The sequence below is a fragment of the Schistocerca cancellata genome, chromosome 12 (assembly GCF_023864275.1).
Source record: "Schistocerca cancellata isolate TAMUIC-IGC-003103 chromosome 12, iqSchCanc2.1, whole genome shotgun sequence".
Lineage (NCBI taxonomy): Eukaryota > Metazoa > Arthropoda > Insecta > Orthoptera > Acrididae > Schistocerca > Schistocerca cancellata.
The window spans coordinates 12,813,108-12,838,890 of record NC_064637.1 but is presented as its reverse complement, the minus strand read 5'-3'; the positions used below and the strand labels follow the sequence as shown (position 1 = coordinate 12,838,890).

The 25,783-nt window shown below is 43.5% G+C and overlaps 1 protein-coding gene across 1 annotated transcript in view; it reads right to left on the bottom strand.

Moving 5' to 3' along the window:
* Positions 1–25,783, bottom strand: part of LOC126109821 (tyrosine-protein kinase Fer) — a 611,311-nt gene that overhangs the window by 60,287 nt on the left and 525,241 nt on the right. The window contains exons 10-11 of the mRNA XM_049914879.1: positions 8,488–8,664; positions 463–676 (exon numbers count right to left, since the gene is read on the bottom strand). Coding sequence (XP_049770836.1) covers positions 463–676; positions 8,488–8,664 — 391 coding nt within the window. The remainder of the gene's footprint in view (positions 1–462; positions 677–8,487; positions 8,665–25,783) is intronic.

The window sequence follows — 25,783 nt, the reverse complement described above, 5'->3', positions numbered from 1 at the left end:
TAAATGTTCCAAGTTTACTCATTTATGAAACTATCTTGTTCACTAGGGACTACCTCCTGAAAACAGGCAAACTGCTACAGAACAAAAGTGTACACAACTATAGTGCCAGAAGGGAATCAAACATACATCAAAAATATCACAGAACAACCATCTATCAGAGGAGCATAATTAACACTGGTGTAATACTACACAATAAGATACCAGAGGAAATAAAAAATACTACTCATCCGATATTTAAAGCTAAACTAATGGCATTTCTAATAAAGCACTGTTTCTATTCTGTCAGAGAATTTCTGAATAAGAACAAAATTAATTGTAGTAGGTACCTAATTTTAATTGCTAATACTACGTATTATTGTAACTTATCTTTGATCTGTCCAGTATCAATTGTACAATTTGTGCTACATGATAAAACTGGACCAATAAAAAATCAAATCAAATCATATTAGGCTTTCATCTCACCTGGAACCAGCTCCATGACTATCATGATGGGCTGCTTCTGCACACAGATTCCAATCAGCCTGACAATATTCGGGTGGTTATACTGCTTCAATATGCGCCCCTCTTGGAGGAATTTGCGACGGTGCTCTTCGGGGACTGTCATTCGGCAGGTTTTTACTGCGACCTCCATCCCAGTTTTTCGCAGTTTACCTCTGTGCACGTCCCCGAAGTTACCCTGCAAAAGAGAATGTCGCAATAAAGTCGATGTTAAATCTTTCACTGCATTTGTAAAAGTTATCTTTCCTTTGCTTCTGCACTTGTAATTACATTACCTCATCACGATTATTCGGTCAGGTATATAATATGCCTCGTTTTGATTGACAGAAAGGAGAGCAAAGGTAGTTTATTTCTGTAAGACACAAAAAATTGCCCACAAATTGGGAAAAAAAAATATTTTAATCAGTTTTGTCTTTCCCCAACCTTTAAGTAGGCCACCAGCACATCATAATATCTTATTAATAGAGCAAACAATATTTCTTTAATTTTAAAAACTTGGATCTGTATTGTTTTTCATCAGGAAACATCAACGTAGTTGAGGCTTTCCGAATGATGCAATCACGTTAGGTAAGTTTTGATAAGGATGCACTACAGCAAACTTGTACTTCTATTCAGTGAAGTATTCAAAGTACCTGTACTTTGAAACAGCAAATTTCCCATTAACAGCATTTTTAATGTTATCCTGAATGGCTTTGTTAGGTAGGATGAGAAGTCTAAAAATACATATCCTGTAATGTCAACCACAGTGAATTTCTTGGATTCTTTCACAAGCCAAAATCTAACTAATGACAAGGCAAACCCTGGACATGTCTGGCTCTTGCCCCAGAGATCTTACATTCACAAGTTCATTCCCTATTTTATTTGGAACTGGTCCCACAGACAAGACCGATTCTTGCAGCATACAATTGAGCAATTTTCAATCCGGGCAACAGTAGTAAAATCTTATTTTCAGCCAAAAGTGGATGTACCCAATTATTGCACCGATGCCTTCAATTACTACCACAGGTCCCACGGAAACTGAGGTGATTACCCCCATAGCAGAATGCTTATGCCCACATTTGCGTTTTTGAGCAGCCATTACCAGTGACAGTGTATCTGGACACGACTGTTGACCTCGTGTAATAAGAAACACGATTATTCTGACTAGATGAAACACTTCCACTTATCCACAGTTGAATCTCAGCTATCCCCTGCGCACATTATCCTTTCCTACTGACAATGTCATTTCATCGACAGGGGAACAGTTAAGAGTCGTACACTATAGAGATGCCGTGCACTGAACACCGTGCTGTAAAACACTGCCCCAACTTGTGCTGGGCTCCATCATCAGGTCTGCCACAGATTGCCACCAACACCAATTTCACACACTGTGCGAGACCGCGATTTCCACATCCTGCGGCGAGGCGTAGACGTCTGACACTCTGTCGCCCGGTCGCGGTTTCACCGTACGTCGACCACTTTCCGTAACAGCTCACGACAGTAGCACTCGAACAGCTTCACTATTTTTGAGATGCTCCTTCCCTGGGACAAAACAATCTGCCCTGTTTCAAAGCTGCTTATGTCAGTACATTTCCCATTTGCTGACCACATCATTGTTAGAATGATTCCCCACTTGTCTCTGTTTCACCTATGTACTTTTCTTCACCTATGTACTTTTCTTGCCATATCACACGTCCAACCAGGCAACATCAAATCTCACAGTGGACAGCAGTCATAATGTTTCGGCTCATCAGTGCAAGTTCTTTTTTTTGTAAGTCCTCGATGCCAGTTTTGTAGATACCTCGTAGCTGCTGTCGTCGCTACGGTAGACTGAGTTTGTGGGTTTGTGGAATGGCTTCTGGTGCAGTACACCACTAAGACAATTTCTCCCTGCCATTATTACACAGCTATGCCCCACAGTCAGGTAACAGGATAGGAGAACCGAGGTTCTACAACAATCCAACAAATTAGTAACAAAGTCACACAAGAGGTTTACTTACGTTTGTGAGAATGGAATAATGACGTCCACAACACTGTTTGTAATACAACACAAAAAAAAAGGTCCTCAATGGCTAAGTGCAAATAATTGCAGGTAAACTTCACAGTACATTGCGAATGCGATTTTACAACAACTGTCTGTTCACTTCTAAGAGTTCATTTAGCGACCCTGGGCGATGATCTACGACCGAGTGGGCAAGACCTGCTCTCCTATCTTCCGAATAGCCTGCTATCCGTCGTCGTCCGGTCATTGGCGGATTGTACTCACCCGGCAACTGGCCGAGGCGAAGTCGATAACTTCGTCCTCGGTGCCGCCTGTGGCGCCAGTGGAAGTCGCGCAACTCACGAGTCTCTACGCCACTGGAACCAGCTCGCATCTTTGCGCCAGTGGTGTTTTTGCCCTGGCCGTGTCTTGTTTCAGACAAGAGGGCACTTCTTCTGTCACGGAAAGTAGGCCTCATAATTAATCTATTAGCTATATCTTCTGTAATTATTGGTATAATACCAGCTTTAGTATCTACATCTACATCCATACTCCGCAAGCCACCTGACGGTGTGTGGCGGAGGGTACCTCGAGTACCTCTATCTCTTCTCCCTTCTATTCCAGTCTCGTATTGTTCGTGGAAAGAAGGATTGTCGGTATGCTTCTGTGTGGGCTCTAATCTCTCTGGTTTTATCCTCACGGTCTCTTCGCGAGATATACGTAGGAGGGAGCAATATATTGCTCGACTCCTCGGTGAAAGTATGTTCTCGAAACAAAAGCCCGTACCGAGCTACTGAGCGTCTCTCCTGCAGAGTCTTCCACTGGAGTTTATCTATCATCTCCATAACGCTTTTGTGATTATTAAATTATCCTGTAACGAAGCGCACTGTTCTCCGTCGGATCTTCTCTCTCTCTTCTATCAACCCTATCTGGTACGGATCCCACACTGCTGAGCAGTATTCAAGCAGTGGGCGAACAAGCGTACTGTAACCTACTTCCTTTGTTTTCGGATTGCATTTCCTTAGGATTCTTCCAATGATTCTCAGTCTGGCACCTGCTTTACCAACGATCAACTTTATATGATCATTCCATTTTAAATCACTTCTAATGTGTACTCCCAGATAATTTATGGAATTAACTGCTTCCAGTTGCTGACCAGCTATTTTGTAGCTAAATGATAAGGGATCTATCTTTCTCTGTATTCGCAGCACATTACACTTGTCTACATTGAGATTCAATTGCCATTCCCTGCACCGCGCGCCAATTCGCTGCAGATCCTCCTGCATTTCAGTACAATTTTCCACTGTTACAACCTCTCTGCAAAAAGCCTCAGTGAACTTCCGATGTCATCGACAAGGTCACTTATGTATATTGTGAACAGCAACGGTCCTATGACACTCCCCTGCAGCACACCTGAAACTACTCTTACTTCAGAAAACTTCTGTCCATTGAGAATGACATGATGTGTTCTGTATGGTATATTTTGTAACTGGCACATGAGGTACCATTACATTAGCAATAAATACAGAAATGGAAAATGTGGTGAATTTACAAAAATACTAAGGGGATGCAGTCTCTTGCTGGCATCGGTAAAACAGCTCGTGGACAGTTGTATTGCCCCACCTTCATTTGCATTTACTCTCTGTCTCCTTTCTTTCTGAACCAGCACTACATGTCCAAAGATGGCACGAGTGCCGGGACACTATACACGTGTGCTGTAGTGGACAGTGTGTGTGTAAAGCACTATAATGTGCTGTAACTCCAGTGTTGTGACGACGCTCACCGCTTCACACTACCAGGATCAGAAGGCAGTTTGCTAAGTCGTTATTGCATAAACTGTCTACTACCTCTATCTGTCTACGTCTGTACTCTGAACACCACTGTATAGTGCACAGTAGAGGGTACTCCCCCAGTAGCACATACTGGGGCTCGTCCCATTCCATTCGTATATGGAGTCTGGGAAGGATGTCTGCTTAAATGTTCCTCTGTGTGTGCTGTAATTAATGTAATCTCGTCTTCACGCATTGAAATGTAGGGGGCTGTAGTGCGTCACTAAATTTGTCATCTAACTATCATTCTCAGAACTTTGCAAGTAGTCTTTCGCAGAATAGTTGACATCTAGCTTTAAGTGCATGCCAGTTCAGTTTTTTCAACATCTCTCTCGACACTCCCCTGTAAGTCAAACGAGCCTGTGACCATCCGTGCTGCTCTTCTCTGTGTACCTTGCCATCCCACGGTTGTCCTGTTTTGTTTGTGCCCCACATACAGCAGGCTAACGAGAAGGATGTCTGTGAAGATAAGAGGGGGAGGTGTGGGATGGGGAAACAGTCTTCCCCTTCACTCTGAAATATGTTGTCCTACCGAGAGAACTCACTGTCTGCCTCACTGTGCTATGTTTTGTTGTTTCTCGTGTACACTATCCAGTTTTGTTTCTGTAATTTTGTAAATAATTATATCTTTGTTGTTCTGTTTTGTAGTTGTATCTTATTTGTGAAGAAAAGTGCTCAATCCAGAGACAGGTGAATTCTTGGCCTTCTTCCAGAACAGAGTTTTGCAAGCTGTACTCTGCAGAACACCAGGGTTCCATAAAAAGTGAATAAGTGCCTTTCGGAGTGGGGGCCCCGTCCTGATAATAGAGTATATACAGTCTGGTTCTACACAAAACTGGAGCAGTACCATACCAGCCCAATCTAGTACTGGCTGTATAATGGTCAGCAGAATGGATGGATGAACATTGAAATTAGTCAACGAGCTTTTCTATTTAGACGTCAAAATAACTGGCAGTGGTCAAATTAGAATGGAAAGTGTATCTGGAAAGGAGAAATGTGTTAACAACTAGTATAAATTTTTTATATGTTAACGTGTCCTTTCTGAAGGTCTTTGTGTGGCCTGCAGCCCTGTACCTAAGTAGAACACGAATGACGAGCAGTTGAGACAAGAAGGCAACAAAAGCTTTTCAAATGTGGCGCTACAAAAGAACGTTGAAAAGTTGATGGATAGACTGAACAAGTAAGGAGGAGATAGTGAATCAAATTAGGGGGAAAAAGATATTTGAGGCACAACTCCGAGACTGTCTCCGAACGGTTGAGCGTCACTGCCTTCGGTGCAGAAAGACCACGCTCATTCCCAGTACCCCGGTACCTCCTCAGATTTTTTTGAGACAGGCAGGTCCGGAACGGGGTGCTGTCAGCCTCACGGGGCCAAATGACGAACTGACAGAATAAAGAAGCACCGACATCGTCAGAAATCGTCTACTGGCAACGATTGGCAGTGCCGACCACACGATCTGCAATCACAGATTGTTCCTCGTACTGCCTCGTAGGCACCATTCTATCACACGAAACGGGCCTAACGACTAACCCTCGAGTGGTGTTTACATTTGTTCGAAAGGAGACATCCCGAGGCATCGAGTAATCGTAATGTTAACGGGAAGTGCTTGCGGCAGTGGCGACACCAGCTCCCATTAGGACACCAAAGTCGAGCGGTGTCGGGCTTAGCCGACTCCCAGACGGGTGACCGTTTCCCGAGTGTTGTCGGCGAGTGAGGTGCACTCGGCCCTTGTGAGGCCAACTGCGGAGTAGTGGCTCCGGTCAGGGAAACTGACAACGGATAGGAGAGACGTGTGTCGACCACACGCCCCAGCGTATCCGCATCCGATCACACGTATCTGCTAACGAGGGAACCTCCCCATCGCACCCCCCTCAGACTTAGTTATAAGTTGGCACAGTGGATAGGCCTTGAAAAACTGAACACAGATCAATCGAGAAAGCAGGAAGAAGCTGTGTAGAACTATGAAAAAAATAAGCAAAATATACAAACTGAGTAGTTCATGACCAAGATATGCAGCATCAAGGACAATGGGAGTCAAGGAGCGCCGTGATCCCGTGGTTAGCGTGAGCAGCTGCAGAACGGGAGGTCCTTGGTTCAAGTCTTCCCTCGACTGAAAATTTTACTTTCTTTATTTTCGCAAAGTTATGATCTGTCCGTTCGTTCATTGACGTCTCTGTTCACTGTAATAAGTTTAGTGTCTGTGTTTTGCGACCGCACCGGAAAACCGTGCGATTAGTAGACGAAAGGACGTGCCTCTCCGATGGGAACCGAAACATTTGATCGCAAGGTCATAGGTCAACCGATTCCCCCACAGGAAAACACGTCCGATGTATTCTATACGACACTGGTGACGCCATGTGCGTCACATGACAGGAATATGTTGTCGACCCACCTAACTTGTACACTTGGCGAATGGGTAAAAAGATTTTCTACCTTGCCCGATTTAGGTTTTGTTGCGGATGTGATAATCACTCCCAAAAAAGTGATGAAAACATAAGAGTTTATCACATAAACTGCAACAAATGAATGCAACAGTTTCACAGTCGCACAGTTTTCCCTGTGCTCTGTCAAAACATATTTTTTTAACGTTTTCAAATTTTTACGCATGTAGACCGTCAAATCCTGTATATGTCCAAGCAAATCTGAACATGTCCTGGAATTTTGGAGACTGAAGTTGATTATGTGTGAATGCCTGAACTTTGATAATTGTCTCAAAATAAAAAATTAAACTTTTCACTCGAGGCAAGACTCGAACCAAGGACCTCTCGTTCCGCAGCTGCTCACGCTAACCACGGGACCATGGCGCTCCTGAGCCCACCCTATCCTTAATGTTGCCTGTCTTGCACGTGGACTACTCAGTTTGTATATTTTTCATAGTTCCACACAACTTCTTCCTGTTTTCCCGATTGATCTGTGTTCAGTTTTTCAAGGCCTATCCACTGTGCCAACTTATAACTAAGTCTGAGTGGGGTGCGATGGGGAGGTTCCCTTGTAAGGACGACAAAGTGGTCGGTCGGTAGTGTCGGGCCTTCTGAGGCCTGTTCGGGCAGAGTCATTCTCACAATGGGGACTGTTGGTGGAACAAAAATTGTAAAGGGAGACCAAATGACGAATACAATACACAGGTTCTAATGGATGTAGGTTGTGGTAGTTACACAGAAATGAAGAGCCTCACACAAGATAGGTCAGTGTGAAGAGCTGCATCGAACCACTTTTCAGTCTGAATAAAGAGACAACAACAACAACTTTGTTTCCAGATGGCTCCATACAGAATGTGAAGCAAACCCCTCATTTCCCACTATTCTCATCTGCAGACAGGAAAGAGAAATAGAGAACCAGTAGCAGCCAGTTTTTAATATTTTTTGTGGGATCTGAAATTAGAAACCTCTCTCACACCGGCCTGATTTAACTTCACTGATCAGGATAGTAAAAAACATGTGTATATTAAGGGAATTTTCATTCACAAAGCAGGCTTATCACATTCACACAGTTCAATACTGTTCTATCGTGATTAATTTGTGCTTAACTTAAATTCCATAAGGCAGTGAAGCAATTTCGAAGTCTCGGTGCGATGAAAATTGTCAGTCGATCTCCTGAAAACATTTGTAATAATTATTAACTTTCGGTGATCACATGGGGAAGACCGGAGATCTGCTGGTAAGACCGTGTTAGCCCATTTATTGAAAGTAATAAACTGGATATCTCGAGCATACAAAACGGCAGGTTCGTCCAGTGTAAATCAGACGCTCCCCACTGATCCCGTGCAACACAGCGTAGTAAGCAGACACTGTCAATAATAATCAGTTAAATAATACGCGAACACACTTACTTTAGTTTATTTTATGTATTAAATTCCTTCTCGTACAGAATCTCATCAAGATGGCGACTAGCTCAACAATACATACACATACATCTTTGTTCTTTCACAGCTAATCGGCAAGATCTGAATCATTCTTTTTATAAGAAAAAATATAGATAGCAGAGAAGCTATTCCACGGAGCAAATGTATGCGCCAAGGAATAATAGGGCTCGAAACTACTTTGCATTGATAATCATCGTATATTAAAGTTTAGGAATCGGTAAGATAAGAAGAGATATTTCGAGATAAGTACCGAGTTATATAATTTATAAAAGTTTTCTGGAAATATCGCGTGGAGAGACCTCTGCAAGAGTTTACAAGTTCTTTAACAGAGACCTACCCGCCCGATCTGCTCCACGAGGATGACGTCATCGTTGTTGAGCTCCCAGCGCTCGCGGTAGACGGCGCGCGTCAAGACAGCACCGGAGCGCGCCGTCACGGGCAGCTGGCTCTGCTGCTGGTACTGGATCAGCTCCTGCACCGTCGGGAAGGCGGGACCCTCGAACCTGAAGCTGCCCTGTCACCAGAAACCACCTCCGCTCTTTCATCGCATTTCCTACTTGCTGTCGAGGAGGGGACGTGTAAGGAGTCGAGGTGTACACTAACTTAACGCAGAGACGTCACACAAAGTTAGTATGTATACTATACTAACAATAAACAGATTTTCACTTTCTCGAGTTTAAAAAAGCTCAGCTTACACTAAAGACAGACAACAGAAACTCTAGGTAGGAATATCACAATATAGGAAAATACAGATTGCTACTAACCATAAAGAAGACATGCTAAGTTGCAGACAGGCACAATTAAACTCTCAGACCGAGGTGCTGGAGTTGACGGTTATATCTACAGAACGGGTGCTTGCTTGTCTGTGTGTGTGTCATTTACAGGTGAAGGCTGTGGCTGAAAGCTTTATGTAAGTGTCTTTTAATTGTGCCTGTCTGAAACTTAACATATACAGTATATACAGTTCCGTACAGTAAATGGCACAACTCCAGTAATAAATATAGACTTTGAACAGAAATCTGTAGCTAAGGTAGAATTTTCAAAATTTTTAGGTGTGTTCATTGATGAGAGGTTAAACTGGAGGCAACACAGTGATGGTCTGCTGAAACGTCTGAGTTCAGCTACATATGCTATTAGGGTTATTGCAAATTTTGGTGATAAGAATCTCAGTAAATTAGCTTACTATGCCTACTTTCATTCACTGCTTTCGTACGGCATCATATTCTTGGGTAATTCATTGTTGAGTAGAAAAGTACTCATTGCTCAAAAACGTGTAATCAGAATAATTGCTGGAGCCCACCCACGGTCATCCTGCAGACATCTCTATTTAAAGATCTAGGGATCCTCACAGTATATATATTCACTTATGAAATTTGTAGTTAATAATCCAACCCAGTTCAAAAGTAATAGCGGTGTGCGTAGCTATAACACCAGGAGAAAGGATGATCTTCACTATGCAGGGTTAAATCTGACTTTGGCACAGAAAGGGGTAAATTATGCTGCCACAAAAGTCTTTGGTCACCTACCACACAGCATCAAAAGCCTGACAGATAGCCAACTAACATTTAAAAATAAATCAAAAGAATTTCTAGATGACAACTCCTACTCATTGGCTGAATTTTTAGATATAAATTAAGGGGGGGAACAACAACAACTTAAACATTAGTGTCATGCAATATTTTGTGTAATGTAATATCTTGTACAGACATCTTTTATTAACCTGACAGGTTCCACATCATTACGAATTGTCGTAGTCATGATCTATGGAACAAGTATTAATCTAATCTAATCTAATCTTGTTTATGGCAAAGACCAATCTATCTTCTCCTACACAGTAAGTTGTTACCAAATGTTCTGGAAGAATTTGGGATGGATGACATATCCAGAAATCTGATTAAACAGAATGACCGACAGAGGGTTAAAAGTGAAATTCATTCGTGAAATCTCGGTCCCTTTTGAACTTCTGTGTCAGACTTGGTGATGGACTCTCTCCACTCATTTTAATTGTGTCTCATTTGAGAATCGTGGAAGACATTGAGCTGAGAATAGGGGAATGAAGAACAGGTCAGACTAGGGCCCGAGCTGAAAGGAGTGTACATCGACTGCTCGTACTTTGCAGATTGTAAGGATAGAAGCTGAAGTAATGAATTATAATTTGTGTCAAGGCCAGGACTTGAAACCGGGTCTTCTGCTTAACAGGCAGATGTGTTATCCACTACACCACTCTGGCTTTGTGGCTAACACAGCTGCTTGGAATATCCTAGTCCAATGCCGTCCCTAACACAAACTTCAATTCGCATCCCAATATGTCTCCTGAAAAATGTAATTACATCAGATCTTTGCAAACTATTTATTCATTTTTGCCAACAGTATTAATTTGGCAATTGCAAAGACTGACTGACTGACAGAAATGGCTGAGAAAGTAGGATTACAGTTCCCCATTGAGAAGACAAAAATAAGTGACAAACATCACCGATGAATCAGAATGGATGATTTTAAACTGAGGGAAGATTAATCGTGTGAAGAAATTTAGGTACCTAGGGAAAGTAATTCGACAAAATGGCTTAGAATAGAAAGTGATCAATATCGGGATCTGCAAACTGTATAGAGCGTATCCCCTGACGAAAAGCTTCTACGACAAGAAGTCACTGAGAATTGGAGCTGATTTAAGATATTACAGTACAACTGTCAGATCAGAAGGCTTACATGCTACAGAGACTTTGACTATCAATGGATGGGGTAAGTACCTTCACAGAGGATAGGGGATATTCAGGAAGACTTTAGCCAACAGATAATGTGCACATATGTTTGAGATCAAATGAGGAACTGTACAGAAAGATAGAAGCTGCACATCATTCATTAAAAACGAAAGGTGATTGTTGTACGAAATAATCATCTAACAAGGAAAATCTGGAATTTTATAAGGCGAAAGACAAAAAGATTGGCATGGTTCCGAGGATGTGATATCTTCGAGAAATTAGTATCCGAGAGTATGAAATCATGTATAGGAATGAATTCACACAAAAATGGGAAATAGTATTGATTGTTAATTCTTGGTCCACAGTACATACATCTGAAAGAGAGAGAGAGAGAGAGAGAGAAAATCACTACAAACTATCAGTATTCTGCTTAATACTATTCACACTATTGCCATCCAAATTTAGGAAATTAGAAAGAAACCTGCTGCTTTGAAAAAAAGCTGCTGCCAGATCAGTTTTACTATACAGAGTATAATGAAACGGTGTGGTCAAAGTTTCAGGAAATATTTTCACACATAGAGAAAGAAAATACACACATCAAAAAAAGTTTTGCATCACTCCACTTCCCCGAACTCCTGAAGATAGACGTTGACTGTGGATATTGTATCACAGACAAAGTCCCTTTGACTGTTCAGAGATGTCTCTAAACTTTCCCAAAGATGTTAACAACCATACACGAGCAGCACTCATTAGACGGAGGGGGTCTGAAGTTGATCATTCCAGTCATTCCACCAGGAAGGAGGTACACAGCTCGTGTTGTCTGTAGTTCAACCACACCACATTGTTCGGACACGGAGGAGATACAGAGAGAGAGGAACTGTCGACGACATGCCTCGCTCGGGCTGCCCGAGGACTACTACTGCAGAGGATGACAGCTACCTACGGATTATGGCTCAGAGGAACCCTGACAGCAATGCCACCATGTCGAATAATGCTTTTCGTGCAGCCACAGTATGTCGTGCTATGGCTCAAACTGTGCGCAATAGCCTGCACGATGTGCAACTTCACACCCATTGTCCATGGCGAGGCCCTCCTTTGCAAGTACGACACCGTGCAACACAGCACAGACGGGCACAACAACATGCCAAATGGACCACTCAGGATTAGCATCACATTCCCTTCACAAAAAACAAGTGTCGCATATGCCTTCAACCAGACAATTGTCGGAGACGTGTTTGGAGGCAACCCGGTCAGGCCGAACGCCTCAGGCACACCGTCCAGCGAGTGCAGCAAGGTGGAGGCTCCCTGCTGTTTCGGGGTGGCATTAGGTGGGGCCAGCATATGCTGCCGGTGGTCACGGAAGGCGTCACAACGGCTGTACAATACGTGAATGCCATCCTCCGACCGTAGTGCAACCGTATCGGCAGCATATTGGCGAGGCGTTCGTCTTCGTGGATGACAATTTGTGCCCCCATCGTGTACATCTTGTGAATGACTTCCTTCAGTATAACGTCACTCGACTAGAGTGGCTAGTATGTTCTCCAGACACGAACCTTATCAAACGTGCTCGGGATAGATTGAAAAGGGCTGTTTATGGACAATATGACCCACCAACCAATACGAGGGATCTATGCCGAATCGCCGTTCAGGAGTGGCACAATCCGGACCGACAGTGCCTCGATAAACTTGTGGACAGTATGCCACGACGAATACAGGCATCCTCTCCGGGGAACAGCACCTTGACGAAGCACTGTCCGTGCGGGTGGAGAGGCTTGCGTATCTGCGGGAAGCTGAGGGCTGTGCCGAAGGTAGAGGCCCTACTGCCGGCAAGGCCACAGACTGAGAGTGTCCCACAACGCCCCTTCTTCCCTATCCACTCCTAGTCCTACCCTATTCCCTGACCCAACCCGAGGTGTGATGCGACCTGTGCCGAGGGGTGCGTGGCACACGGGATGATGTGTCACAAATGGAGCCTCAGGGATACCGGGCGACCTCCCCGAGTAATTAGCCTTACACCGTGCGGGGTATTCGTGGTGTGGACCTTCTAGATCCCCAAATCTCGTGGGACCGACACGGACACCATTACGGAAAAAGAAAAAGGAACTGAGGGGCAAATTGAGATCTCAGATACCCAAACATCTGGGACTGAACCGATGGAAGGCACTTCCGCTACTGAATCAGGGTCTAAACCTGAGCCAGAAGTGGGAACTGTAACCAAGAAACTAGACCAGATTAAGATCATAGGCTTGTCTGGGGCCCAAAGGAGGAAGCTACTCAGGGAACAGAGGGAAAAGGAAGGAATAGAATGGCTTCCTAAACACAAATGGAGGGAAGTAAAGGGACTACAACCCAAGACCCCCAGGAAAAAACTGTCTCAGGTCGAAGTGGACACGCAGACCCCCACAGCGTCAAAGACAGGTAGTAAGCAGATAAGGGAGGAAACAGAGACTCCCTCCTCCCTGGATAAGCGAGTCCAGAAAAAACTGAGGCAAGAAATAGAGAAACAGACCTATAGTACTGCAGTCTCGGTTTTTAGGATGGCAGTTATCCAGGAAGGTTATCCACCGGTGGCCTTTACCTCGCAGCAGGAGGAACTAGTACAGATGGCCCTCTTTGAAAAGATTTGGGGGGTGGGGGGGACACTGGCCCAGGTCCCAACTTCAGGAGGGTCTATCTAGATCGTGGTGCACTCATTTTTGTCTGTGAGGGAGTGCACACAGTAGAACGGCTCGAGGACAAGGTGCCCACGATATACCCTCGGGAAGATGCGAAGCTGCCGGTCGAGATGGCAGCGGAGCTTCTTAAGACCGCAGCATTGTGGGTACCCGAGATCCTCATCTCCCGAGACTCTGTTCGGGAAAATAGGGGCCCAGAACCCAAAAGTCCCGACAGAAGACTGGAGAGTGATTAACCAGAAGGTTGCTCCAGAAGGACAAACCCCGGTGGTGGAGTTCGGTGAGAAGTCCCCGAAGGTGATGCGGGAGCAGGACCTGAAACTGTTTTTAGTGTTCTCGCAGGTCACTGTCAGGGTACTCAAAGACCTCAAAGATGGCAGTAAGACGGAGCCTGGAGGTGCTGCAGATTCATCTGCAGCACAGTAAAGGGGGCTCTGCTGCCCTGAGCCATTGCCTGGGGAGACAGCAAGTGGACATGGCCCTGATACGAGAACCCTATTTATACAGAGGGGGTGTATCGGGCCTCAGATGCACTGGAGGTAAGCTGATTATGATAGAAATCTAAGAAACTCCAGAACATGCATCTATGTTAGAAACGGCATTTCTTTCGTGCCAATGATGGATTTCTGCTCTAGGGACTTAGTGACCATCAAAATGCAGCAATGTGAGGAAGGTATGATGAGGGAAATTGTCTCGGCCTCAGCATACCTTCCTTACGAAGACAGTTCTCCCCCTCCCTCGGAGGTGAGGAGACTGGTAGAGACTCGCCTTCGGCAAGGTGACCGACTGCCGGTGGGGCGCGACGCCAATGGCCGTGACCTAGTGTGGGGCAGGGAGGACACCGACAGTAGAGGTGACTACCTTCTTGAATTCCTCTTGGCTAACAACTTAGAGGTCCTGAATAGGGGCAATGAACCTACATTCAGGAATAGCAGAAGGGAAGAAGTAATTGACATAACATTTGGTTCCATGACGACGGGTAGCTATGTCAAACAATGGCGTGTGGCATCGGAGCCATCCTCATCGGACCACGTGTACATTAAATTGGAGGTTGAAACAGGAATCGGACAGACCACGACTTATACAAATCCCAGGAAAAGAGACTGGGAGACACATAGGAGGGACCTCGACTTAAGGCTTATCGGAAATTAAAACCACGATAAGGAAGCCAGTAGAATTTGAGGAAGTAGCAGAGGCTGTTTGTTACCTCTGCCATAATGACCTCATATCAGGACAACTGCACAATCACCAGGAAGTGCACAAATAGGAGTGTTCCTCGGTGGAATAACAAATTGGATACACAAAGAAAACAGGTACGGAGACTGTTTAATATTGCGAGACGCAAAGGACAGTGGGCAAAATATCATGAGGCCCTTGTCAGTTACAACCTTGCAATAAGACAAGCAAAGGAGGCATCCTGGAAGGCATTCTATGGGGAAGGGAAAGGCACGGCTGCACAAGCGAGGCTTCACCAGACTCTCACTAGACTACCGACTAATCCAGGAGGTACGTCGAGGAAGGAGGATGCGGAATATACAAAGACAGCACAGGAGACACTGGAATTGCTCCTCAAAACTCACTTTCCTCAGTATGCTCTGTCGGATAACACAGACCAGTATGGGACCCCAGAAGCAACGGTTCTCAGATGCTCAAAGAGAGGACTGGGAAGCGGCCAAGGAGTGTGTGAACTTCAACAAAATCCAGTGGGCAGTGGGAACATTCCAACCGTTCAAGTCACCTGGCCCACATGGAATTTTTCCAGCTCTCCTGCAACAGGCAGGAGGAGAGCTTATAAGAGTCCTATGCAGGCTATTTAGAGTTAGCTTAGCAGTAGGAATCATTCCCAATGTTTGGAGGGCAGTGAAGGTTGTCTTCATTCCAAAGCCAGGGAGAATTGATCATACCAAGGCCAAGGATATGAGACCAATCAGTCTGTCCTCCTTCATTCTCAAAACACCGGAAAAACTGGTTAATGTATGTGTTGGGGAGAGGAGACTATGTAGGATCCCTTTACACCTCAACCAACATGCATACCAACCAGGTAAATCATGAGAAACAGCTCTCCACTGACTCATCGGGAAGGTGGAAAAAGCACTTCACTTCCAAGAAACAGCCCTCTGCATCTTCCTGGATATCGAGGGGGCCTTTAGTAACGCAACCTTCGATTCCATGGTAAGGGCAGCAGCGGTGCATGATCTGGGGACGAGAGCCATGCTTGTTGTTGTTGTTGTTGTGGTCTTCAGTCCTGAGACTGGTTTGATGCAGCTTTCCATGCTACTCTATCCTGTGCAAGCTTCTTCATCTCCCAGTATCTATTGCAGCCTACATCCTTCTGAATCTGCTTAGTGTATTCATCCCTTGGTCTCCCTCTACGATTTTTACCCTCCACGCTGCCCTCCAATACTAAATTGGTGATCACTTGATGCCTCAGAACATGTCCTACCAACCGGTCCCTTCTTCTAGTCAACTTGTGCCACAAACTCCACTTCTCCCCAATACCTCCTCATTAGTTATGTGGTCTACCCATCTAATCTTCAGCATTTTTCTGTAGCACCACATTTTGAAAGCTTCTATTCTCTTCTTGTCCAAACTATTTATCGTCCATGTTTCACTTCCATACATGGCTACACTCCATACAATTACTTCCAGAAATGACTTCCTGACACGTAAATCAATACTTGATGTTAACTGTGGTGTCACCGCCGGACACCACACTTGCTAGGTGGTAGCTTTAAATCGGCCACGGTCCATTAGTACATGTCGGACCCGCGTGTCGCCACTGTCAGTAATTGCAGACCGAGCGCCACCACACGGCAGGTCTAGAGAGACGTACTAGCACTCGCCCCAGTTGTACGATGACTTTGCTAGCGACTACACTGACGAAGCCTTTCTCTCATTTGCCGAGAGATAGTTAGAATAGCCGTCAGCTAAGTCCATGGCTACGACCTAGCAAGGCGCCATTAACCATTTCTAGAGAGAGTCTCACTTGTATCATCAAGAATGCTGTATACAAATGATGGATTAAAGTTAAGTATTCCAGCAGCTACGTACTTTTCTTTATAGCATTCATTACGTATCCTGTTTCAGACCTAAGCAAGCCGGCGTGATTTGACGCGTGCATTTCGGCCTCCTTCTCTAAAAACAGTGTCGGCACATCTGCCGACACTTCATTAACAAATTTTCCTTCTTCATAAACGCTTTCCTTCCCATTGCCAGTCTACATTTTGTATCCTCTCTACTTCAACCATCATCAGTTATTTTGCTCCCCAAATAGCAAAACTCCTTTACTACTTTAAGGGTCTCTTTTCCTATTCCCCCAGCATACCTGACTTAATTCGACTACATTCCATTATCCTGGTTTTGCTTTTGTTGATGTTCATCTTATACCCTTCTTTCAAGACACTGTCCATTCCGTTCAACTGCTCTTCCAAGTCCTTTGCTGTCTCTGACAGAAATACAATGTCATTGGCGAACCTCAAAGTTTTTATTTCTTCTCCATGGATTTTAATGCCTATTCCGAACATTTCTTTTGTTTCCTTTACTGCTTGCTCAATATACAGATTGAATAGCATCGGGGAGAGGCTACAACCCTGTCTCACTCCCATCCCATCGACTGCTTCCCTTTCATGCCCCTCAACTCTTATAACTGCCATCTGGTTTCTGTACAAATTGTAAATAGACTTTTGCTCCCTGTATTTTACCCCTGCCACCTTCAGAATTTGAAAGAGAGTATTCCAGTCAACATTGTCAAAAGCTTTCTCTAAGTCTACGAATGCTAGAAACATAGGTTTGCCTTTCCTTAATCTTTCTTCTAAGCCGTAAGGTCAGTATTGCCTCACTGATCTTCCCAGAGGTCGGTTTCTTCCACTTTTTCCACTTCTCTGTAAAGAATTCGCGTTAGTATTTTGCAGCTGTGACTTATTAAACTGATAGTTCAGTAATTTTCACATCTCTCAACACCTGATTTATTTGGGATTGGAATTATTATATTCTTCTTGAAGTCTGAAGGAATTTCGCCTGTCTCATACATCTTGCTCACCAGATGGTAGAGTTTTGTCAGGACTGGCTCTCCCAAGGCTGTCAGTAGTTCTAATGGAACGTTGTTTACTCCCGGGGCCTTGTTTCGACTCAGGTCTTTCAGTGCTCTGTCAAACTCTTCACGCAGTATCGTATCTCCCATTTCATCTTGATCTACATCCTCTTCCACTTCCATAACATTGTCCTCAAGTACATTGCCCCTGTATAGACCCTCTATATACTCCTTCCACCTTTCTGCTTTTCCTTCTTTGCTTAGAACTGGGTTTCCATCTGAGCCCTTGATATTCATGCAAGTGGCTCTCTTTTCTCCAAAGGTCTCTTTAATTTTCCTGTAGGCAGTATATCTTACCCCTCATGAGATAAGCCTCTACATCTTTACATTTGCCCTCTAGCCATCCCTGTTTAACCATTTTGCACTTCCTGTCGATCTCATTTTTGAGACGTTTGTATTCCTATTTGCCTGCTTCATTTACTGCATTTTTGTATTTTCTCCTTTCATCAAATAAATTCAGTATCTCTTCTGTTACCCAAGGATTTGTTCTAGCCCTCGTCTTTTTACCTACTTGATCCTCTGCTGCCTTCACTACTTCATCCCTCAGAGCTACCCATTCTTCTTCTACTGTATTTCTTTCCCCCATTCCTGTCAATTGTTCCCTTATGCTCTCCCTGAAACTCTGTACAACCTCTGGTTCTTTCAGTTTATCCAGGTCCCATCTCCTTAAATTCCCACCTTTTTGCAGTTTCTTCAGTTTTAATCTACAGTTCATAACCAATAGATTGTGGTCAGAGTCCACATCTGCCCCTGGAAATGTCTTACAATTTAAAACCTGGTTCCTCAATCTCTGTCTTACCATTATATAATCTATCTGAAAGCTTCTAGTATGCCATGCTTAGTGGAAGGAAGGTAGAGGCTACCATGATGAATGAAAAGATGGTAATTAAGACCACTAGAGGCTGCCCACAAGGAGGAGTTTTGTCTGCTCTATTGTGGAATCTAGTGGTGAACAAACTCATTGAGGAACTAAATTCCAGACAATGCTTCTGCGAAGGATACGCAGATGACCTTGTCATAGTAATACTGGGCAAATTCACTGACACAGTCAGGAATGTGGCACAAGGAGGGTTGGACATTGTGAAAAAATGGTGCATTAAACAGGATTTCAGAGTTAATCCTAAGAAGACTGTTGTGGAGCCATTTACGAAGAGACATATTCAGCATGGAAGTTGGAATCCAAAGTTTTTTGATGAAACTCTACCTGTGAAGGGGACAGTGAAATATCTAGGGGTAATGTTGGATGAGAAGCTAACTTGGACCCCTCATATTAAGAGTATCTGCTCCAAGGCAAAAAGCACTTTAGTGATTACTATGAGGGCTTGTGGCAAAAACTGGGGCCTAAGCCCCAGGGGTGTGCACTGGATATACACCACAGTGGTTAGACCTAGGATTTCCTAAGGGGCCGTAGTGTGGCGGAAGAAGGTAGAACAGCGGGTTGGCGCTAAAGAGCTCGCTAAGGTGCACCGATTGGCCCGCTTAGCCATAACGGGCGGAATTAGCAGCACACAAACCGCTGGCATCGAAGCCGTGCTGGACGTGCCTACACTTCACCTTTGGGTTAACATGGAGGCAGTAGCTGGAGCATACAGATTTAAAACTGGCCAAAACTGGGTCTCATTTGGATATCCAGAATCACACACTAACATAGTGAGGGAGGTAGATATAGGTACGTCTGGGGAAATGCCCGCTGACAATATAATAACTCCTAACTGCTTCGACAAGCCTTACAACGTAATAATTGGAAGTAGGGAGCAGTGGAAGAAAACAGTTCGACACCGTACGGGGGCCACCATGTGGTTCACCGACGGGTCGAAAACAGATCGAGGCCTCGGGGCAGGGTCGTACGGGGTTCAGCCGAGACTGGATAGCAGCATCTCTCTAGGGAAACTGGCCTCTGTATTCTGAACCGAAATTACTGCAGTCGGGGCATGTGTGGAGGAGAATATGAGTAGGTGCTACAATGATCGTAGCATCTACATCTATTCAGACAGCCAGGCAGCCCTGAAATCATTGGCAGCTCCTGGAACAAGATCTAAGATTGTTGCAGATTGCCACAGGGCTCTGGTGGAGCTAGGGGGAAGCAATAGGTTGTACCTAGTGTGGGTCCCTGGCCACTCGGGGATCTGTGGCAATGAGTAAGCTGATAGATTGGCTAGGAAGAGGGCAACAACTCCATTTATTGGACCGGAACCTGTCTCGACAATCACTGAGGCTACGATCAAATTAGAACTACAGAACTGGCTGAGGAAACAGCATGTAGGATATTGGACCGAGGTCCGTAAACAAAAACGTGCTAAGGTAATGATGCCCGAGCCGTGTTTTAAAAGGAGCTCTGTAATCCTGGGTTTGAACAGGAAAGAGATCAAACTCATGACTGAACTGACGACCGGCCATGGAAACTTCAACAAACACCTACATACAATGTGTATAATTGAAGAGGACCCTAAATGTAGGATCTGTGATGAGGGTGAAGAAACTGCATCACACCTAATCTTTGAATGCATGGCACTGGAGAATAAAAGATACAGAATCTTCGGGACAACTAGACCTGAAGTAATTGTGTCTAACAAAAAACTGGTAGAGGGCCTCCTTGCACTATTTAAGGGCACTGGTCGGCTTTACTAGATATACGGGGAGCGATACCGCACAATAAACCTAGTTTCGGTGCGGGTAGTGGTGGGTTAGATCTAAGCTGTTTTAGCTCTCCTGTTAAAATCAAATCAAATCAAAATCAATACAGGCATGCATCAATTCAAGAGGATGTGCTCCCGGGTATTAGAGGTACCGGTGTGTACAGCAATCTGGACCACCATCTCTGAAGGTCTCGCTGTATGGTGGTACAACTGGTTTTCATTAGCAATAAAAAGGGTGGAATGATGTTTAAGTTGATCGCTATTCCAATTTTCTGTACAGGTTCTGGAACTCTTGAAACTGAGGTAATGCAAAACTTTTTTTGATGTGTGTATATTACATGGATGCAGATGCAGAAATGCTTTATTTCCAGTTTCTACAGCTTTTCAAAATCACATTAATTATGGGAAATACACAGAAACAGAATGTACCAGAATTACATGAAACATTTTTTACACGAAATGTTCAAAATACCCTCTTTATTACAGTATGAAAGCCTTCCCTAAATGAATTGTCCAAAATGCCCTCTATTAGCAAGGATACACACATCAAATCACCATCATACAGGATCACTGACATGCTGAAGTAACTTGGAAGATCACGTCATCAACAAAGATTTTCTGTCAACATTTGGGCTGGCATTGTTGGTGACTGTTTGTTAGGGCCTAATGTTCTTCAGCCTGGTTTAAAAGAAAAATTTCTTACAGAATATTCTATCTGTTCTGTTTTTGTGAGTTTCCCATCATTAACATGATTATTGAGAGAAGTAGAAAATGAACTCTAACATGGAAATAGAGCATTTGCAGACCCATGTCCCCATAATAAATTTTCTTCCTCTACCATGTGAGGAATGTTTCCTGAAAGCTTGGCCATGCCTTTTCATTATCCCATGTGCAACTGCTGTTTATCTGGTAGTAGTAGCAGCTAAGGATTTACTAAATTGCAATGATATTTTTCACAGAAAACATTTTATACATCTATAAATATTGAGTCTTATTTATAGAATATTATTACTCATCATACAGCTTTATATCACACACTGTTACTTGCCATGCAGCTAATGCAACTTTACAATTCCGAATGCAAATATTCAGATAATCTGTAGAAGGAGTGGCTAGTGTGGTGCACTTTTTAATTTTCTTATGAACTGGCTAGGGGTCACAATTTCTCCATTTACGTTAAGACTTGCCTGTTGAAGATCTTTCAATCAGAGTACATACCTCCCCTGTGAAGGCTACATTAAAATTATTTTTCTTCTTTCATTGTGACTTCGAAAATCGCAGTTCATCTGAAACTAATTTTATTGACAGCAACGAAAAACATTAAAGAGTAAATTTACTGAAAAGTGAGTGTAAGAATTCCAAGATCCTTAAAAAGGTGTCTGCAAGTGCATCCCCCTTGTCCTAGAATCCCAGGGACCTGCCCTTCTTTTCCAACCTTCCACAACCTATCCCTGTTCCCTTGCCAAGGAAGGAACTAACTGTGCCAAAACCTAGGATAGTTTCTTATACTTCTGTAAGGGACTTCAGCTATACTAAGAAACTGCTACCACCAACTACCCCTTGTACAATACAAAACAAATTCACACACACTAAGCTGTTTGAGAATCACAGTTTCATTATACTACAAAGTTAAAACATGTCCAAAGAACAACCTCATTTCCATGAGTCTAATACTTTAAGTAAGTATTTTAGTATGCACTAGTGCCCAGTTTGGAATGTGTGCACATTTTCAAGAACACACACACACACACACACACACACCACTGTCACAAGCAGACAAAAACAAAAGAAATGAAAAAAATGTACACACACACACCACTGTCACAAGCAGACAAAAACAAAAGAAATGAAAAAAATGTGTGATGTGCAAAAACAAGGGCAGTAATGTCTGAAGACCGTGGTGGGTACGAAACAGAACCTCTTTGAACTATCCATCATCCAGGTAGATTTTCACTCAACTAGGCTCTGATGCACCTGTGATCTATGGGTAGTGTCTTTGATTAGTAATCAAAATATCTTCAGCCCCTGGTTCGAAACTAGTCACTGCCAAAATTTTGATTAATAATCAGCATTTGCAGCCAAAGACTTCAGGCATAAGAAGTGAACCTCATTCTGCCAGCAGTCTTGTCATCGAGGGTGGAGGAGTGGAGAGAGGTCTCTTTGTCCTCGGGGTGGGAAACTTCTCCTAAAGGCAGAAGAATCAGCAACGATCATCAGCATTACGATGCAGAGGGCAATGGAAATGACCGCATTAAAGACACGTAACATATAACAGGACATGTGGCCTGTAATTGAAAAAGTGCCACTGGCAAAAGGTTCCAGAATAGTCCACCACTTGGGGGGACTGGCGAGGTGGAGGTGACCGTGAGAAAAACATGGAACAACCGACAAAAGGATAATGTCCTACAAGTTGGGACGTGGAATGTCAGAAGCTCGGACACGGTAGGGAAGCTAGAAAATCTGAAAAGGAAATGCAAAGACTCAATCTAAATATAGTAGGAGACAGTGAAGTAAAACGGATAGAAGACAAGGATTTCTGGTCAAATGAGTACAGGGTAATATCGACAGCAGCAGAAAATGGTATAATGGGAGTAGGATTCATTATGAACAGGAACGGAGGGCAGAGAGTGTGTTACTCTGAACAATTCAGTGATAGGGTTGTTCTCATCCGAATTGACAGCAAATGAAAACCAGGTGTACATGTCGATGTCACAAGCTGAAGATGAAGACACTGAGATAATGTATGAGGATATTGGAGGAATAATACAGTACGTAAATGAAGACGAAAATCTAATAGTCGTGGGGGACTGGAATGCAGGAGTAGAAGAAAAGGTTACAGGTGAACATGGGCTTGGGACAAGGAATGAGAGAGGAGAAAGACTAATTGAGTTTTGTATTAAATGTCAGTTAGTAATAGTGAGCACACTGTTCAAGAATCACTTATACTTGGAAAGGGCCAGGTGATATGTGAAGATTTCAGTTAGACTACATCATGGTCAGACAGAGATTCCAAAATCAGATACTGGATTGTAAAGCGTACCCAGGAGCAGATATAGACTCAGATTACTATTCATTAGTGATGAAGAGTATGCTGAAGTTTAAGAGATTAGTCGGGAAGAATCAATATGCAACGAAGTGGGATACAGAAGTATTAAGGAATGACGAGATATGCTTGAAGTTCTCTAAGCCTATAGATACAGTAATAAGGATCTCTAATAAGGTCAATCTCAGGAGTTGGAAAGAAAAAACATAGGTACAAAGAAGGTAACTGGAAGAAACCATGGGTAACAGAAGAAATACTTCAGTTGATCAATGAAGAAAACAAACTACAAAAATGTTCTGGGAAGTTCAGGAATGCAGAAATACAAGTCACTGAGGAATGAAATAAATAGGAAATGCAGGGAAGCTAAGCTGAAATGACTGCATGAAAAATATGAAGAAATTGGAAAAGAAATGAATGTCGGAAGGACTGACTCGGCATACGGGAAAGTCAAAACAACCTTCGGTGAAATTAAAAGCAGATAGGTGGAAAGAGTACACTGAAGGCCTCTATGAGGGGGAAGTTTTGTCTGATGTGATAGGAAGAAGAAACAAAAGTCGATTTAGAAGAGACAGGGAATCCAGTATTAGAATCGGAGTTTAAAAGTGCTTTGGAAGACTCGAGATCAAATAAGGCAGGAGGGATGGATAACATTCCATCAGAACTTCTAAAATCATTGGGGTAAGTGGCAACAAAATGACTATTCATGTCGGTGTGTAGAATGTATAAGCCTGACGGCATACCGTCTGACTTTCAGAGAAATATCATTCACACAATTGCAAAGACCGCAAGAGCTGACAAGTGAGAGAATTATTGCACAATCAGTTTACCAGTTAATTCATCCAAATTGATGACACGAAAAATATAAAGAAGAATGGAAAAGAAAACTGAGGAGGTGTTACATGATGATCAGCTTAGCTTTAGGAGAGGTAAAGGCACCAGAGAGGCAATCTGATGTTGCGGTTGAAATGGAAGCTATGCTAAAGAAAAATCGAGATGCTTTCATACAATTTGGCGACCTGGAAAAAGTGATCGACAATGTAAAATGGTGCAAGATGTTCTACATTCTGAGAAAAATAGAGGTAAGTTACAGGGAGAGGTGGGTATTAAACAATATGTACAACAGCCAAAATGGAACAATCACAGTGGAGAACCAAGAACAAAGTGTTCAGATTAAAAAGTTACATCGAAGAAACAACGACGGAAATAACAGAAAGGCTCGGGAGTGGGGTTGAAATTCAAGGTGAAAGGATACCACTGATAAGATTCGCTGACAACATTGCTATCCTGAGTAAAAGTGAAGAAGAATTACATGACCTGCGGAATGGAATGAACAGTCTTAGGAGTACAGAATACGGGCTGAGAGAGAATCGAAGAAAGACGAAAATAATTAGAAGTAACAGAAGTGAGAACAGGAAACTTAACATCAGTATTGATGGTCACGAAGTAGATGAAGTTAGGAAATTCAGCCACCTAGGCAGCATAATAACCAACGACAGATGAAGCAAGGAGGACAACAAAAGCAGACTAGCTATGGCAAAAAGGGCATTCCTGGCCAAGAGAAGTCTTCCTCGATTTGAGGAAGAAATTTCTGATAATATACATTTGGAGCAAAGCATTTCACAGTAGTGAAACACGGACTGTGTGAAAACCGGAACAGAAGAGACTCAAAGCATTTGAGATTTGGTGCAATAGATGAATACTGAAAATTACGTGGACTGATGAGGTAAGGAATGAGGAGGTTCTGTACAGAATCAGAATTGAAAGGAAGATGTGGAAAACAGTAAGAAGCTGGAGGGAAATGTTGATAGGACATCTGTTATGACATTAGGGAATGACTTCCACAGTACTAGAAGGAGCTGTAGAGGGCAAAAACTATAGACTAAGACAGAGATTGTAATTCACCCGGCAAATAATTGAGGACATGCGTTGCAAGTGCTCCTCCGAGATGAAGAGGTTGACACAGGGCACATCCAACCGGTCAGGAAACTGATGACTCAAAAAAATAAAGAAACAAAAAGGCTCCGACATTCTGTAGTAGTAAGGCAGAGCACCGTCGTTTTGTAGGCACAACATTTCATTTCCAAACACCTCTCGGATGGCAGCACGGTTGCAGCATACGAAGATACACCACACCAGTTACAGTACATTCAAAGAAGAATGGGCCAATCAAACCGTGCAATGACACCCGGTAGATTAACACGTTTGTCCACACGAACGTACGGATTTTCAGGACCCCAGTACAACCATTTGTGACAGTTTAGAATAGCGTTAAGTCTGAATTGTGCCCCATCGGACCATGTATCCTTCCCTGCAAACCGTTCGTCCTCACAAAGCACACCTTCGAACCGTTCGCAGTACTCCATCCACCGATGTGGGTCATCTTCGGTCGTAGCGTGCAGTGATCTCGGAATGTAAATGACCCTCTTTGCAGCCTTCAGAATTCGTTGTACACGTGATCAGCTTATCCTGCTTTCGTGTGCAGCACCCTGT